The 15,079-nt window shown below is 31.4% G+C and overlaps 1 protein-coding gene across 1 annotated transcript in view; it reads left to right on the forward strand.

The window, feature by feature from the left end:
- The window catches only part of Ptpn12 (protein tyrosine phosphatase non-receptor type 12), a 110,741-nt gene that overhangs the window by 42,931 nt on the left and 52,731 nt on the right, over positions 1 to 15,079 (forward strand). The window contains exons 2-4 of the mRNA XM_076834998.1: positions 2,019 to 2,127; positions 11,032 to 11,108; positions 13,185 to 13,280. Of these exons, the coding sequence (XP_076691113.1) occupies positions 2,019 to 2,127; positions 11,032 to 11,108; positions 13,185 to 13,280 (282 nt within the window). The remainder of the gene's footprint in view (positions 1 to 2,018; positions 2,128 to 11,031; positions 11,109 to 13,184; positions 13,281 to 15,079) is intronic.

The raw sequence follows: 15,079 nt of genomic DNA on the forward strand, positions 1-15,079 counted from the left end.
ACATTTATAATTAAATTCAGCTCCTTTTTTTGTTGTTTTTGTTACATATATTTTTGAGACAGTAAATTAAAATGCATTCTTTTTCTTCCTGTGTTTCTGCAATTGTTAAATTGATATCAAATTCATATATTTGTTATGCATTAGGATACTGAAATGTGTCCTTTCAGATACCTAATCTTTGAGCAGAAGAAACAAAATTCTGATTAAATATGTAAGATGTTTTTGTTAATATGAAATATGAAATCAAAGTCTTTCTGACTTTCCCATTATTTTATGTTTAACTTTGTAAACAGGCAATGTACTCCTATCCAAAAGGTATGAAAAGACATGTAGTGATATCTCCTTCTCACCCATTTCCCATCCCCACAAATATTTGTTTTCTTCCAGATATTTTATGCATATGAACAAATACAAATATATTTTAAATTCTTTCAAACACCAGTAGTAGTATATTTATATGCACATGTTTTTTCTGCCTTTTACATTTAATGCGTATTTTTGAGATGTTGCCATAGTTGCCATATATACAGAGCTTCTCACTTGTTTTCTAGCAGTATCATAAAATTTGACTATATGAATAAAACAAATGTATATAGACAGCCCTATTAAAGAACTTAAAAATTATTTGCAGTCTTTTGCTATTAAAACATTGCTGCAATAAATAACTTTGTGCATATATTATTTCATGTGTGTGGCAGTTTTATCTGGAGGACAAACTTGTAGAAATAATAACTACCAAGTCATTATATGCATTTGTAATTTCCAGATTTCCCTCCTTGAGTTGTGCTGATGATTTTTTCCACCAACATTGTATCCAAGTTTTGGTTTTACCACCCTCTCACCAATAACGAAAAAACTGAATACAGTGTTTTCCCTTGATAACCTTGTATATATTTTAAGAACTTCATTACCATATGGAGAAAAACATTGTAAATATAGCACTTGGCATTGTGCAAACACAGAACAAGATTGTAAGATTTTTTCATCATCCTATAATGATAAAATTAAGTAATTTTTAAAGTAAGACAAAAACATTATCCATTCTGCATTTAAGTGCCTATTTATTTCAAGTGCTTTATGTTAAATTATAACAATGAGGCAAAGATTTTTATATTAAAATTGATGATTTTAAAAAGGGCAGATGTAACATTCTTAGTTGCTTAAAAACATTACAAGTAGCAAAAATAAATGGTGAAAAAGTTAAATGTTACCAGACATCTTTTTCATTTCATTTGTATTTAATAATTTGTTGAACAGTAAAACCATAATGCCCTCAATATGTCTTTTAAGCCTGAAAGAAAGTAAACTTCTTTGAAATTAAATTTTAGCAGTGTAGTTGAGTAGACTTTAAACAATTCACAATGCGGACTTTCAGTACTTCTGAAAGCAGGAAGTGTATTACTGACGTGCAGAAATATTCCAGTCCCAACGAACATCCCTACTGCCATATGTGGTAAGAATTTGTCACTAACCCACAAACCACTTCTGTATTACAGTGAATAAGTAGAATTGGTCTTTGTTGGACATTTTCAATTCAATATGAAAGAACTTTGTTTTGCAGTGTCTTATAAGTAATTATTAGCTTATGCCTTAGCATGGCACATCATGGATGCTCATGGTTTATTGAGAGAAGAAATAAAAAAATCGTACATAATTCTTTTTAGGCATGATTTTTCAACTTAGTTATTGTAACAGTTAAAACAGAAATTACTTGAATACATTAAAGAACTAAGTATCCTGACTCAGCTTATTAATGATATTTTTAAATAAAATTACTAATTTTTATTCTAGTTATCACCTTTGCTTCTCATTGGAATAAATGTGAATCTTATGTTTGCACTTTTGCTAAAAGAAATCCTTAGGGTTAATTATTTAGGGATGGGGAAATTAAGAGCTTAGAGAAACAGGAAAATTAGTTGTGAAGAATTGGGTCAGCAAAATTTAGTGATTGTAAATCATTAACATTTAAAAATATAAATGTTTCTCTAAACTTGAATTTTATTTTCTTGTATTTTAAGCGATTAAGAAGATTATCTACCAAATATAGAACAGAAAAGATTTATCCCACAGCCACTGGAGAAAAAGAAGAAAATGTTAAAAAGAACAGATATAAGGACATACTGCCATGTAAGTTTGAAATATTTTGATAGAACAAAACAGAAATGCTAATTAGTCTTTTGTAACCTAACTAGCTTTATTCTTCCCAAGTTTGATTGTTAAGGAGTTAGTAAATAATTTTTTTCCCAAGGTACACTTCAAAATAATTTGTAATTGTGTTTTTCCTTCTAATTTGTTGTTTAATTTTATCCCTTTAAACACCACAGTTTCTCTAATAATAAGTTGCTTTTAAATACTAAAATTTTAAGAATATCTTTTATAGACTCTTTGTTCAAAGAAGGGATTTCATTAAAATATAATATAGATAATGAATGTTTTTTAAAATGCTAAATGCTGACAGATCTATTATCTGTTCACAATAAGAACCTTGATTAATTACTTATGCTTGAAAAAAAATTGGTCATACGATGGCTCACTTATTTGTGGGTCCACTATTCTTAGGGGTCAAAATAGCATTATATTCTAATAACATTATAATTATATTCTTAGATAACAGTTTTCTGACAGAGTAACTTTAAACACATACTTTGCTTGGTACCTGCTATCTAATAAAGCAACCAGTAGTCTTTTTTTCTCTTTGCCTTTACTTCTAGTGTCTTGAAATATCTGCATTTCATGACACCATACCTTTAACTCTTAGTCTTTCTTAAAACTTCTAAAACATCCTTGATAAAATATAAAATTCCTGTGACTTTTTAATTGGCAGATTCAGTGGTCTTTTTTCAGTGTTTATTTTGTGCTATCTTGATGTCATTCACCTGTCCCTGTTCTAAAATTTTCTTTTTTAATAATAACTCTCCTTTAGATCATCTCATTCTTCTCTTGTTTTCATTCCTCTGTTCCTTACTGATTTTGTTGCCTAAATTTAATCCTTCATCTTTCTGTTGTTCTACATTATTCTCAGTTATGAACTACGTGGATGACCAGTGTTAGCAGAAATAACAAGTGGAAGCTTAGGATAATGGTGAAGAGTTCTTAACTTCAAAAATTCAAATCCCAACTTCACCGCTTGGTACCTATCTTGGACTCATTTTCTTTGTACTTGGATTTCCTCATCTGTAAAAATGGAGATGATGATAATGATAATATTTTTAGGATTGTTTGGAGTGTTAAATAGATCTAAACATTTTATGGTACCTAGGATAATAACCACTCATTAAGGTTTTTGCAAAACACCCTACTTTCCTCACCAGTTGTATTTGTTTATTCAGGCTGTTATAACAAAAATACCATAAACTGAATGGTTTATAAACAGAACTGTATTTCTTACAGTTGTAGAGGCTGGGAAGTCCAAGATCGGAGCAACAGCATATTGGTATCTGGTGAGGGCTTGCCATAGATGATACCTTCTCACTGTGTACTTATGTGGTAGATGGGGCAGACAAGCTCCCTAGGTCTCTTTTATAAGAATACTAATTAAGAGGCTATACCTCTTAATACTATTACATCGAGCTTCTTTTTTAGATATAAATGGGGGGGTGTTACACCAATATTTAGATTTAGCACTAGTTCACTTCAAGAATAGGGATTGGCAAGGGTTTCTGTACACTTTTTTTTTTTTTTATTATTGATTGTTAAAAACATTACAGAGCTCATGATATATCATCTTTCATACATTTGACTCGATTGGGTTATGAACTCCCATTTTTACCCCAAATACAAATTGCAGAATCTCATCGGTTATACACTCACATTTTTACATAATGGCATATTAGTGACTGTTGTGTTCTGCTACCATTCCTATCCCCTACTATCCCCCCCTCCCCTCCCCTCCCATCTTCCCTCTCTACCTCCTCTGCTGTTGTTTAATTCTCTCCCTTTTTTCCCTCCTCCTTTCCCCTCACAACCTCTTATAATTTTGTGTAACATTGAAGGTCTCCTACCTTTTCCATATGCTTTCCCTTCTCTCTCCATTTCTCTCTCTCCTCTCGTCTTTGTTTAATGTTAGTCTTTTTCTCATGCTCTTCCTTCCTGTTCTGTTCTTGGTTGCTCTCTTTATATCAAAGAAGACATTTGGCATTTGTTTTTTAAGGATTGGCTAGCTTCGCTTAGCATAACCTGCTCTAATGCCATCCATTTCCCTGCAAATTCTATGATTTTGTCATTTTTTAGTTCTGCATAATGTTCCATTGTGTATAGATGCCACATTTTTTTTATCCATTCATCTATTGAAGGGCATCTAGGTTGGTTCCACAGTCTAGCTATTGTGAATTGTGCCGCTATAATCATTGATGTGGCAGTATCCCCATACGCTTTTAAGATCCTCAGGGAGGAAGGATAGCATCTTCAACAAATGGTGCTGGGAAAATTGGAAATCCATATGCAACAAAATGAAACTGAATCCCTTTCTCTCGCCATGCACAAAAGTTAACTCAAAATGGATCAAGGAGCTAGATATCAAATCAGAGACACTGCGTCTGATAGAAGAAAAAGTTGGCTATGATCTACATACTGTGGGGTCGGGCTCCAAATTCCTTAATAGGACACCCATAGCCCAAGAGTTAATAACAAGAATAAACAAATGGGACTTACTTAAACTAAAAAGTTTTTTCTCAGCAAGAGAAACAATAAAAGAGGTAAATAGAGAGCCTACATCATGGGAACAAATTTTTACCCTCACACTTCAGATAGAGCCCTAATATCCAGAATATACAAAGAATTCAAAAAATTAAACAATAAGTTAACAAATAACCCAATCAACAAATGGGCCAAGGACCTGAACAGACACTTCTCAGAGGAGGACATACAATCAATCAACAAGTACATGAAAAAATTCTCACCATCTCTAGCAATCAGAGAAATGCAAATCAAAACCACCCTAAGATACCATCTCACTCCAGTAAGATTGACAGCCATTATGAAGTCAAACAACAATAAGTGTTGGCGAGGATGTGGGGAAAAGGGTACACTTGTACACTGCTCGTGGGACTGCAAATTGGTGAGGCCAATTTGGAAAGCAGTATGGAGATTCCTGGGAAAGCTGGGAATAGATCCACCATTTGACCCAGCTATCGCCCTTCTCGGACTATTCCCTGAGGATCTGTACACTTTATTAAGCAAGATAATCTTGAGATGATCTTACAGTGCTTGGTAATTAATGCTCATTCTCTCCACTTATTTTTCCGTCATCTAGAGAAATCTTAAATAGCTCCAGATTTCTGATTTTATATGTTGTTTCATTCATTTCATTTTATAGAAGGCTTTGAGTATATATTATGTACTAATGATACACGAAAAAACAAAATGTCAAAAATTCCTGCCCTTATGATGTTTATATTTTAGTCTACTTGATAAACAATAGATTAAACATATATGGTCAGTCATACAGATCATTGAGAATGATATAGTAGTAATGAGGGACATAAGGAAAGCTGATAGTAGAAAGAAGAATTTTCTAATTTTGAATGGGGTTAGAGGACAAGGTCAGTGGTCTTCTGAAAAAAATGGAAACCTTAATTTATGTTTGCTGATATCTGTGCTAAATAGATTATCACCATAATGGATTTTTGACCATAATTATGACAACAAAGCTATTTATTATATTCCATTTTACTGATTAGAAACTGAAAGGTAGAGGCTTAAATTGCTTGCAACTAATTGGGGTGAGAATTTTTTTTCTCTTTCCACACTTTTTATTGGTACATTATATTTAATGCATTATAATGGGATTTGTTACATGTTCATACATGCACACAATATAAAAATGTCTTTTGGTCAGTATCACTTCTCAGCACTTCCCTCCTCCACTCCACCTTCCATCCCCTGGTCCCTTTCTTCTATTGATCTCCTTTTGATTTTCATGAAATCCCTTCCTTCCTCACCTCTTTCTTTTCCTTTTTCCTGTCTAGCTCACAGAGGAAAACATATGGCCTTTGGCCTCTGAGTTGGCTTTTTGCTTAACTTAATGATCTCTAGTTCCATCCATTTTTCCTGCTAATGATGTAATTTCATTTTTCTTTGTGGCTGAATAAAATTTTATTGTGTATATATACACCACATTTTCCTGATCCATTTATCTGTTGATGAACACCTAGGCTGGTTCCATAGTTTGGCTGTTGTGAATTATGCTACTATAAACATGAGTATGCATATATCATTATAATATAATAACTTTAATTCTTTTGGATAAAAACCAAGGGATGGTATAGTGGGTCATAATGTGGTTCTTTTGAAGAACCTCCATACTGATTTCCATAGTGATTGTACTAATTTACATTCCCATATTCTTTTTTCTCCACATCCTCTCCAGCACGGATTGTTTATATTCTTGATGACTGCTATTCTGACTGGTGTGAGATGAAATCTCAGTGTAGTTTTGATTTTCATTTCCCTAATTCGTAATGATGTGAACATTTTTTCATTTATTTTCAGGCCATTTGTATTTCTTCTTTTGAGAAGTATCTGTTTAATTAATTTGTGGGGTGAGAATTTAAGCAAAAGAAAAGCTAGACCAAAATAAGGGAGAAAAGAAGGGGGACATTACAACTTCTATGTACATATGAATTTACCACAGTGAATCTCACATTTATGTATATCCACAAGGCACTAATTTGGAAAAAAAAAACTAGAAATAAATAGAAGAAAGACCTATAGAAAAACTACAAATAAATAGAGTAGAAGAAAGGGAACAGGAGGAGAGAAAGGGGAAATGCTGGGGACTTAATTAGAGCAAATTATATTTCAAGCTGGTATAATTATGTAAAAATGAACTCTGATATTATATATAACTAAAATGAACTAATACAAAATGCAAAAAAAAAAAGACATTGGTTCTCAGATAATATAGTATGATTTTGCTCCTCAAGCAGCAGTTGGCAACACCTGGAGACAATTCGGTTGTAGGTCTGGGGTTGTCAGGTCTGCTGCTATTGGCATCTAATAGATACAGTCAAGGGGTACTGCCACACATCCTGTAATGCACAGGATACAGCTTACCCCACAAGAAAATTATCAGGCCAAAATGCCAGTGTGTTAAAGTTGAGAGACTTTGCCTAAAGTTTGAGATCACTGGGCTGGTCAGTGTGTCTTTAAATTATTTATGGAGTAGATAGGTAGATAAGTTTTTGGTAGATTTCCACTTGTTTTTATTTTGAAAATTATTTTAAAAGTAATCATATTTAATATATTTACTTACTATTAGAGAATAATTTATCAATTTCCTTTGAATGCTTACTAACATGTCTGTTTTAAACAACTTTGAAATAAATTTACCATGAAATTTACACATTTTAAGTGTACAACTCAATGATTTTTTTTAAGTAAATTTAGAGTTGCATAACAATAAGCACAATCCATTCTATTGCCCCCAAAGATCTGTTGTTGTAAGCCCCAGGCAACTGCTTAATCTGCTTTATTTCTACAGATTTTCCTTTTCTGATAATTTAATATAAACACAGTCATACAGGGTGTAGTATCAGTAGTTCATTCTTTTATTGTTGAGTAGTAGTATCTTATTTTATGTATATATTGTGTTCACCAGTTGAACATTATAATGCTGCTATAAATATTTCCATATAGATCTTTATGTGTACATATAATTTTATTTCTCTTAGGTGGATGATATGTAGGAATGAAATTGCTGTGCCTTTAGAAACTTACATGTAGGTTTTTAAGAAACTGTTAAACTATAATCCAAGTGGTTATTCCATTTTATAGTCCCAACAGTAATGTGTGAAGCTTCCAATTTCTCCACGACCTTATTAACACTTGTTACTGTGGGATATTTTCATTTCTTTGTTTGAGATTATTTCTCACTATTTTGCCCACACTGGTCTGGAGCTCCTGGTTTCACGTGATTCTCTTGCCTCAGCCTCCTGTGCAGCTGGGATTACAGATGTGTGTCACAGGTGTAATGCCTAATTTTGAAATTTTGGATTATAGGTATTATACTAGTGGTTCACATTCTTATTCTAATTTGTATCTTTTCGTGTGTGCTGCCTTTGTATATCTTCTTTGGTAAAAGCCTGTTCACATTTATACATTATTTTTTTTTAATCTTACAGATTTGTAAGAGTTTTTAATATGTTCTGGATACTGAGGCTAATCCCAGAATTGAGAAATTTCAGCAAACTGTTGGGTCAAAGGATGACCCACTTATGGTTTGTTCATTGAAAATTCAAAGGGCTAGAACTGAGCTAGACTTTAAAAGTGATGGATCATGATACTCTGCCTATTAATGATTTAATTGTAGAGATTCTTTTATTTCTCAGAAATAGGATTAGTTAATAGACAGTTTCTGTGTCCTTGGAGGTGACAACATTTATGTATTTTTTTTTTTTTTTTTTTGCCATAGGTCATGAATGTTTGCTTAGGGTAGAGAGGGAAAAACTGCTGTCTTAAGGAGCCTCTTGGTTTTTGTGTTGGAAGTCAGGCTTATAGGAGATTGTAGAGGCAGTAAGCAAAACCATGAAGAGAAATAATTGATTTTATTTCTTTGATATTTAGACTTGTTCTCATCTTTATGCTTAATAAAACATCAATGAAGAATATTAAAATATATGAGATGTTATATAAACAGCATGAATTATTTTTTAAATTCTTAATTAAAATACAGTATTTGTATAATATAAGTTATTGACTACTATATTTACCCTTGCTTTAGAGTGTAAATGGGGAATTCTAAAAAAGGCATGTTTGTGCCCCATTTTGAACTTACTGATTCAAATTTAATGCAGAATATAGAACACCAAAAAGTTTGAATTTTAATTTGCTCTCTTTGGTCCCCCCCTGTTGAATGATTAGTGATAGATGAAGTAAGATTAGCAAAATGTTGACAATTATTGAAGCTGTGTAATGGACATTCAAGAATTCATTATACTATTGTATATATACTTAAAATTTTTCATCTTAGAAAAAATTAATTCACAGCCTGCATATAAACAGTTTGGCATGTAGGCAGCCATTTGGTAATCACTATTTTCATTTGGATTCATAACCATCAGAAGTATTTATGGAAAACCCAGTGCTAAACAAATTATTGTATTCTGCCATTGAGATACTTTGAATAGAGACTAATATACCATATGAATAAGGGTAACTAACCCTAATCCTAACCCTAACCCCAACCCCCAACCCCAACCCCTTCTTACTGGGAAACAGGTAAGAGGAAGTTTCATATTGATATTTTACCACCTTTATTCTAACTACTGAATATTTTATTCTCATTTACCAGAAGTAAGCTTTTTTTTTACAAATATTTTTTATCTCAAATGTCATAAAAATGGGGGCAATATCTAGGGTAATAGAATAAATGACAGTATATTATTTTTGTATAATATTAAAACATGTTAATATTCTCTTAACTGGAAACATGGTGAGGAGATGAATAATTGTCATTAGTAGCTGGCATGTCTTTCTTCTTTGTCTCTTCCTACAAATTTTCAAAGAAGTTTCCTTAAGAAAATAAATTAATAAAATTCACACTAAATCTTTTTTTGGACAGATGAAAAATAAGTTTACTTTAAGAGTTCGCCAAGAAATTTATTTCTGTTTGTTACCATTTTTCTTTTGTCTTTTTATGTTTTTAATTGCCTTTGATATCACTGTCCATGAATTAGAAGATATTAGGGGAAAAATGATAAAAGTTGTGCAGTGTATTTAATTAATGTTTTAATAATGTTAATGTTCTGATTTTTTTATAATTGTACTGTGGTTATGTAAGATATTAATATTAGAGGAAACTCGGAAGTACTGGGAAACTAGTATTGCATTTTTTCTGTATATCTAAAATTAGTTCTTTATTAAATAAAAAGTTTTAAAATCCACACAAACTGGAAAAAAACTATTTACACTACCTATCTTTCAGAGTTGATTTTCTTTTTTTGTGTAGATTACATAGAAGGAAGGAGGAAAAAATAGACATACATGGAAGAATAAGCAAAGAATAAATAATCAGTTTATGGAAAAAAAATTATAAATAACCAGAAATGTATGAAAATATGTATAGTCATTTGCATAATTCAAGAAATACAAATCAAAACAAGATATGAACTCTGAAATTGAAGGCCAGGGGAAGACTTGATTTTAATATTATACCTTTATTACAGATTTAATTTTTAAAAATCATGTACATATTTCGTTTACTTAAATACAATGTAATAAAGAAAAATGTGTGATTTCATAAAGTTAATGTTTTTGGAATTTTGGTCTATAGATTTTTTTACCCTAATTTGATATTACCTAATGATAAATATTATTGGCAACCACATCATTGAGCAATTTTGATATATTTTAATTCATTAATTTGTCATAATTTACTTAATTTTTATAGTTACCTGTAAAATATGAAAGTTAGATTCCTAATAAAACTTGTGCCAGTGAGCTTGTGTGTATTAGTTATTAGTGGTTAATTGTTCATTAGTCATCCACCTGGTATGCTAGTTTTTTGTTGTTGTTGTTTTTGGTACCAGAGATTGAATTCAAGGACAGTCAACCACTGAGCCACATCTCCATCCCTATTTTGTATTTTATTTAGAAACAGGGTCTTACTGCGTTGCCCTAGCACCTCACTGTTGCTGAGGCTGGCTTTGTACTCTGAGAGTACAGGCGGATTGTGTGTGCCACTGCTCCCCACCTGGTATGCTTTTTTTAAAGCTACAGAGGCTTAAATCCTAAAGTCTAGTGTAGTAAATCTGGGATTATGCCTAGAATTTGTATTTTTAAAAAGTTCCAGAGATGATTTTATTACAATCATAATACAATTTTTTTACATCACTGGTTTTCTTTTACTTAAGTTCTGTTTTCTATTACTGTCATGTCAGAAATTACACTACTGGTACCTATACTTCATTTTCATTTATTTTTTTAATGAAAATATTCTTAGTTAGTTATCTTCTTGACCATACTTATGCTTCATTAGAAAATATCTGAATGCCAACTATACGTAATTTATGAAATATTTTCTTTTTTTTGTAGTCGATCACAGCCGAGTTAAGTTGACCTTAAAGACTCCTTCTCAAGATTCAGATTATATCAATGCAAATTTTATTAAGGTATGTATGCTCTAAGTCATCTTCCTATATACCAGTTTTCTCTTTGTTTGTTGTGGTACTAGGTATTGAACCCAGGGTTACTCTGGCTCTTGAGCTGCTTCTCTAATATTACTTTTTATTTATTTATTTTTTTTTTTGAGACAAGGTCTTGCTCAATTGATGAGACTACCCTCAAACTTGTGATTCTCTTGCCTCATCCTTCCAAGTCCCTAGGATTACAGGCATGTGCTACCACATCTGTCTCCTACATACCAATTTTATTAAAGCTTTTTAAATTGCTTAAGTAGTAGTACCAACAACAAAAGAAAAATAAGTCACTGCCCTGGCACAATCTATGCCTTCCTTCTAGCCTCCTTATTCATATAAGTAAACAATTTTTGCTAAGTTTTATGACGACAGAGATAGTTTTCTGTTGTTTCTTCTTTTACATTGAAGGTTTATAAACACTACCTATTGCTAAGTCATCTTTCAAATTATCACTTTGAGCTTATGTGTACAAATGTGTGTGGTCATTCTCTGTAACTGAACCATATAGTTTTTCAATTTTCTGTAATAATAATATTGCAATAAGCCTCTTTGTTCATTTGAATAATTTCTTAGGATAAATTACTAGGACTGGAATTAATATGTAATACTTATTTAAATTTATAGAGCATAATTTAGATTTTAAAACTTTTGGTAATTGTTACTATTTCAAATGATAGCTCACATCCAAGATTAAATTTATCCTTGTTTAGATAACTTTGGTTATCCTTATATCAAAAGTAGTCAGATTTTTATGTAGTTATAAACAAAGAGAGATGCAAACTGCCTCTTACTTGGTTGAGTTTAAATAAAAAGTTTTAAATTTGTTCCATAAGTTTTGCTGTTTTTTAATCTTTACAGTTATACAGAAGTGTAATGTTTAGATATTTTATAATAATATGGTATTTATACATATTTTAATAAGGTGTTGATAAAAATGTCAAGTAGGAAGAGTTTGCGTGGCAAAATTAATATTATCTATGTCAACAATGAACAGTCTTGGTTTCAAATAAAATTTTTTTGCAAAATCAATTTTATTATAATTTCAGTAAAATCTAAAATTAATAAATTCAAAAAACTAATTAATAGGTTGTTAGCTTTCTCAGATGTTAGTATTTATGTTATTTTATGAGGATGTGTATTAAAAGTAGATTTTAATTGTACTTTTTTTTTTTTTTAAGAGAGAGAGAGAATTTTTAATATTTATTGTTTAGTTTTTGGCAGACACAACATCTTTGTATGTGGTGCTGAGGATTGACCCCGGGCCGCACGCATGCCAGGCGAGCGCACTACCGCTTGAGCCACATCGCCAACCCTTTAATTGTACTTAATGATGCAAATTCATTGTATGTTCATTATGTGCCAGTTTTATTATTTTAGTCAATTATCCTATTTGGTATATTCTTGTATTTATTTTTTAAATAAATAAGAGCTGGGTGCAATAGTGCATGCCTGTAATCCCAGTAGTTCAGGAGGCTGAGGCAGGAGGACTACAAGTTCAAAACCAGCCTAAACAATAATAATAAAATAAAAATTAAAAATAGGCTGGTGATGTGGCTCAGTCATTGAGTGCTACTGGTTCAATCCCTGGTACCAAAAAATAAAATAAAACCTATGTAGGAGATGTTCAATAAATTTTAAGTTTAATAGATAAATAATTGATGGTAACTGTGGAAGAAACTATTAACTACTAGTTTTAGTGTTGTTTGTATAATCAAAGCATGCTTTCGTGTTTCTGCTGCAGTTAGCTTGTTGACTAGGTATTGGGAATTTAGTTTTTAATACTCAGGTAAATAATAAATTTTAATTAGTATGAAATGATCCTTAATTACTAATTCTGCATGTCTAATAAATGCACAAAAGTAATAGTTAACAAAACCTGAAGTGAATTGGATATATTATTGCCATGTTTTTATGTGCTATGAAAGAAAAATTATTTAGAAATGCTTTAGGTGAAAACACTATTACTGATAAAATTTGAAACCTTAAAATTTAGGTAATGAAATATCTTTGGTAAATAATAAATGTGAAATTTGCATTTGATCATTTTAGGGTGTGTATGGGCCAAAAGCATATGTGGCGACCCAAGGACCTTTAGCAAATACAGTAATCGATTTTTGGAGGATGATATGGGAGTACAATGTTGTAGTAAGTACTTTTCGTAACATATTTTAAGTATTGTATGAAATGACATAGGTTGTTTTATTGAGTCAGGAAGAAAAGGACTTTTTTAGTCGTAACAGTATATTTAATTATAGCTATTATTATGAAAAAGACAAAAACTGATTTTGAGGATCTCTCAGTTAAATTTTCACAAACTATTCTCCATATTTTAAGAAAAAGGGTGTGGTAGTTATTTAAATCTTGTCCTAAGTTAGAAACTATTGAGACAGTTAGCAAATAACTTTAAAAAGGCAGGAAAGGATTAGTGGTTTTATGGATCAGTAAAATGCCTGATAATATAGTCATATTCTTAAACTTTATTCTAGACATAAACCCTTTGAATTCCTCTTCCAGGAAAACATATGTCAGCATATAATTACAAATTATTATGTAAAGTTTGAGATAATTTATAGGACTTCTGCACTTTTCCCCTACCCCTCACCTAAAGCTCATTTATTTAGAAGCATATGAAACTGTTAGCCTTTTAGTTCCCTCTTGCTTATTTTGAATGAAGGGAAATTGTGTGCCCTTAGTTTTCTAAAGCAGAAATATGAGTGAATTAGGATATTGCAAAGAGAAATCCTGTTCTACTGCCTACCCTTGGAGCCCCAAAGTATTTGCCTGGGGTTGGTTTTAGTTGGTAAATGTAGAAAATCAATAAGGAGCTCTCATCCCTCTCTCATGAACATTGTAATTGGCTTTTTCTGTGGAATTATACTGATTCTAAAGTGTTGGCATCCTCCATTGGCCCTTTGAAAGATAAATAAGGTAAGGGGAAACATTCCAGTTCTTAGTGTTTGCCATTTTATTTCATCTTGAAACAAGATAAAGTTGGAGAATAATTGAAAAAGAGCCAGAGTAAACTTTCTGGGTGATGGGAATATCCTTTATCTTGATAAAAGTTTGAGTTGTATAGATATGTGCATTGGAATGTTCACTTAAGATAGTACATTTCATTGTATGTAAAATTTACCTCAAGGGAAAAATAATGTAAACAAAGTATAAAAATTACTGGGTTCCAGATAAATATGCATGAAGTATTTAGGAGGGAATATAGTGAGGGCTGGAGTTGTAGCCTGGCACATGTGGGGCTCTGGGGTTCTATCCTCAGCACCACATAAAAACAAATAAATAAAATAAAGGTGTTGTGTCCATCTGTAACTATATATATTTAAAAACAATTATAGTGAAATGGTAATGATGAACTATGGGTGAAAACTATACAGTGTTTATTGTAAAATTCTTTCAAATGTTGAGGGTCTGGGGGAACATGGAAGGATTAGATGAACTCTAGATAGGGCAAAGGGGTGGGAGGGAGGGGAGGAGGCATGGGGGGTAAAAAAGATGGTGGAATGAGATGGATATCATTACCCCAAGTACATATATAAAGACAGGAATGGTGTGAATATACTTTGAATACAACCAGAGATATGAAAAACTGTGCTCTGTATGTTTAATATGAATTGTAATGCATTCTTCTGTCATATGTAACAAATTAAAATTTTTAAAAAATTTAAAAAATAATAAAAAAATAAAAAGGACTGGGGGTGAAAAAAAATAAATGTTGAGGGTAGAGATAGCTATAAGTTTATATTTAAGGGCAGTATTAAATTTAATACATTCAACCTTTAGATAATTTTAGTAAATGTAGTCTAAGTAATATTTATTAAATACTAAATGATATTTGATTAAAATACTGTTTAATTAGGTAAGTATTCTAAAGATGGCATTTTAATATAATTTCAAAATCAGAAGTAAATCTGGAAGATTCACATCACTTAATT

Source organism: Callospermophilus lateralis, chromosome 1 (genome assembly GCF_048772815.1).
Source record: "Callospermophilus lateralis isolate mCalLat2 chromosome 1, mCalLat2.hap1, whole genome shotgun sequence".
Lineage (NCBI taxonomy): Eukaryota > Metazoa > Chordata > Mammalia > Rodentia > Sciuridae > Callospermophilus > Callospermophilus lateralis.